We start from the raw sequence: 2,961 nt of genomic DNA on the forward strand, positions 1-2,961 counted from the left end.
GCCCTTGCCCCCACGTACTCCCAGCGCCAAGAGATCCCGGTGTGGAAACCCTTATAAACTCGGAGACAGCTGGGCCCACCCTGGCCGCGAAGAGGATAAAGTGACTGCGATGGTCACGTGCAACACCAATGCGCAGGCGGGCCAGCCTAGCGTGTTGAGTGGGAGACTGGGCCGCCAGGCAGGGGCGGGGATTCTCGTGGGCGGAGCTTCTCGTGGGCGGGGCCCGTCCCGGTGCGCTCCTCTCTGGCGCGGAGGCCCCCCCGCCGACTCAGGCCTAGCCCAGGTTGGAGCGTACGTAGTTAGTTTTGAGGCGCTGCAGATGGGGTCTCTACCAGAACGAAAAGATATTCCACCGTGGGTGAAAGCTCCCGAAGACCTGAAAGATCCCGAGGTGTTGCAGGTCCAGACGCAGCTCTTGGAGGCTCTGTTTGGTGAGTGAGCCCAGCAGTCCTGACCTGGGTGCCCTGACCCGGCGTCTTGGTCTCCGTGGGCCTGAGCGCTCGTTTTCTTCTCCATACAGGCCCAGCGGGATCTCGAATCCCGTACTTCGAGCAAGTGAGCAAAGTCATGCTCGAGCTAAAGGTTCTGGAATCCTCGGACCTCACGGAGGTCGTGGTTTATGGCTCTTACTTGCACAAGCTCAGGGCCAGGTGGATGCTCCAGTCCATGGCTGAATGGCACCGCCAGCGACAGGAACGAGGTGAGAGGCCTCTCGACTAGGTGCTTTGGCCTGGGGACGTGTGGGTAGTTTTACTTCCTCTCCTGTAGCCCTTCTCTCCTCCTCCCCATGCCCCAGTGCCCCGCAACCACCACCCAGACCTCAGGCTTCAGCAGGGTCGTCCCTCCTTGTCTGGGCTTCCCCTGAGATGATGAAATTCCGTCTGTTGGTTCTAGAGACCCTGGAGGAAGACCAGGATGAGAGGCGGCCTGGCCTCATAGGGAAGTGTTCCCCGAGACCTGATCCCAGTTCTTACCCTCCCTCCCAACACTCCCCTTAGCTTACTGGGGGGATACTGGAGTAGGTTCAGCGGCCCCACCTTCTGATGTTCCCAAGAATCCCAGGTGCCGAATGCCAGGCTGAGAAGTCCCAGAAAGGAACCTTGAAAGAGGCTGAGAACTGTCCAGGCCCTTACCCTCCCCTCTCACGCACACTTGTTCTTTCTGGTGCAGGGATGCTCAAACTTGAGGATGCCATGAAAGCCCTAGAGCTAGGTCCTTGGATGAAGTGAAGCCAGTTTGCAACCCGCGTACCTGGACTCAGGATTTAAAGAGTAAACTGCCTCCAGAGGTGGAATGCATGTGGTCTGGTTGAAATTCTGCTCCAGTCTGACAAGGAAAAACCAGCTGATTTTTGGGTCTCCGCCTTTGTCTCAGTCCTAATGTGGCTTTCCCCCCAGGTTTGCTAATTAAAGAATAAAATTTTAAATAAGTAGCTCCTTGATGATTGAAGTACTGGAGATAACATCACAGCCAAGGTGGCCCTTGAGCTTCACCCTTAAATAAAACCATCAAAGCTAGAAAAAGGTCCAAGAGTACACATGGTTAGGGTTTAAAAGGTATAGGAATTGGGTTCTGAGACGCAGCTTTGATCAAAACCCAGTCAGTTTTAGGGGAAGTGTGATATTGTCTGGAACTGACCTCGATTGTTCTTTTTTGAAGAAGAAGAATTTATATACTTGTCAGCACAGGAGCAGGGAGAGGGACAGGCAGTGGGAGAATCAGGCTCCCTGCTGAGTAAGCGGAAGGCAGACACTAAACCGACTGATCCACCCAGGCATCCCTGACTTGGATTACTTTTAAAAAAATAACTAATAGGTACTTGTGTAAGATGGAAAGCAAATTATTCTCCATTTGCAAGATTATAAAAATTATCTGCATAATTATCCATTTATGCTCCTATTTCTACTCTCCAGAAATAAAAAGCTGTATTTTCTTGGGTGCTCTTTGAGAGGTTTTATAAAAATACGATTACAATCATAAGTGTAGATTCTTTCCATCCCTTACAGTTGGCGATGATTCCATTTAATCGGTCACCTACCAAAAGATTTTTGGGTTGTTCCCAGTCTTTGGCTTTCCATAGCTGTGGTGAATACCATGAAGGTCACTGTTTTGCAAGTGTGCACGTAACTGTAGCTCCATAAATAGAGGAAAATTTGCTGTTCCAGAGAGAAAATTATATATATATATAATGTTGCTAAATACTACCAAATTGCCTCTTTCACAAGGGTTGAAATAATTTTACACCCAGCAGCAATATATGAGATTGCCTGTTTCTGCACAAGCTCACCCAGAGATGAGTGGCAAACTTTTTTTTTTTTTTTCTGCTAAGCTATTAGGTTCAGTCTTACCGAGTTAGCACTCCTTGCTTGAGCCTGCTTTATGGACCAGCAGTTGTGGCTCCCTTAAACTGCCCTGAGCTAGTGCACCCTTAAGTCTGTTGGCAACGAGTGTCTGTAAAAATGTAAACTGGAGAGTTGGGAATCAGTTCTGCAATGTGAGAATGAAATACAAAACTTCCTTGCCCCGAAGGCCTGGAATTTCTGCCCTAAGGGCAGTGCTTCCAAGTGTAGGAAACAGCTCCAGGTTAATCTGTGTCAAAGTAGCAAAATTTGGAAATTTAAGCATAGGCCATAAATTCTGCATATGCCCTGGACTGAAGATTTTTCAGCCTTAAAAAAACAAACTACAGAACTTTGAGAAGATTCACAGGAAAGGTTTTGGAATCTGAAGATTAAAAAAAACTGTCTTGCGGTGGCTGCCATTTTTTCCCCCCTTGAGTTTTAAGCATTTGGCTTGTTTTCTACCAATGGTTGGTATAGGATTAAAAGCAGCAAAGCAGCTTTCATTGTAATGGAAATAGCCTCTGCTTTACAGAAGGGCGGACATTAGCACTGACAAGATTTAGAGGGGAGGTAAATCCAGGGCGTAGTTGAGGAAAGCCAGGATTGCTTACAAAACAAT

The 2,961-nt window shown here is 48.5% G+C and overlaps 1 protein-coding gene across 1 annotated transcript; it reads left to right on the forward strand.

Annotated features, from left to right (window-relative positions):
* Window positions 1-319: 319 nt before the first annotated feature.
* Window positions 320-1,229, forward strand: DPPA5 (developmental pluripotency associated 5). The gene is made up of 3 exons (XM_059399021.1): window positions 320-431; window positions 521-700; window positions 1,171-1,229. The coding sequence occupies exons 1-3, from the start codon at window positions 320-322 to the stop codon at window positions 1,227-1,229; spliced, it is 351 nt and encodes a 116-aa protein (XP_059255004.1).
* The last annotated feature ends 1,732 nt before the right edge of the window (window positions 1,230-2,961 follow it).

Source organism: Mustela nigripes, chromosome 5, assembly GCF_022355385.1.
Source record: "Mustela nigripes isolate SB6536 chromosome 5, MUSNIG.SB6536, whole genome shotgun sequence".
NCBI lineage: Eukaryota > Metazoa > Chordata > Mammalia > Carnivora > Mustelidae > Mustela > Mustela nigripes.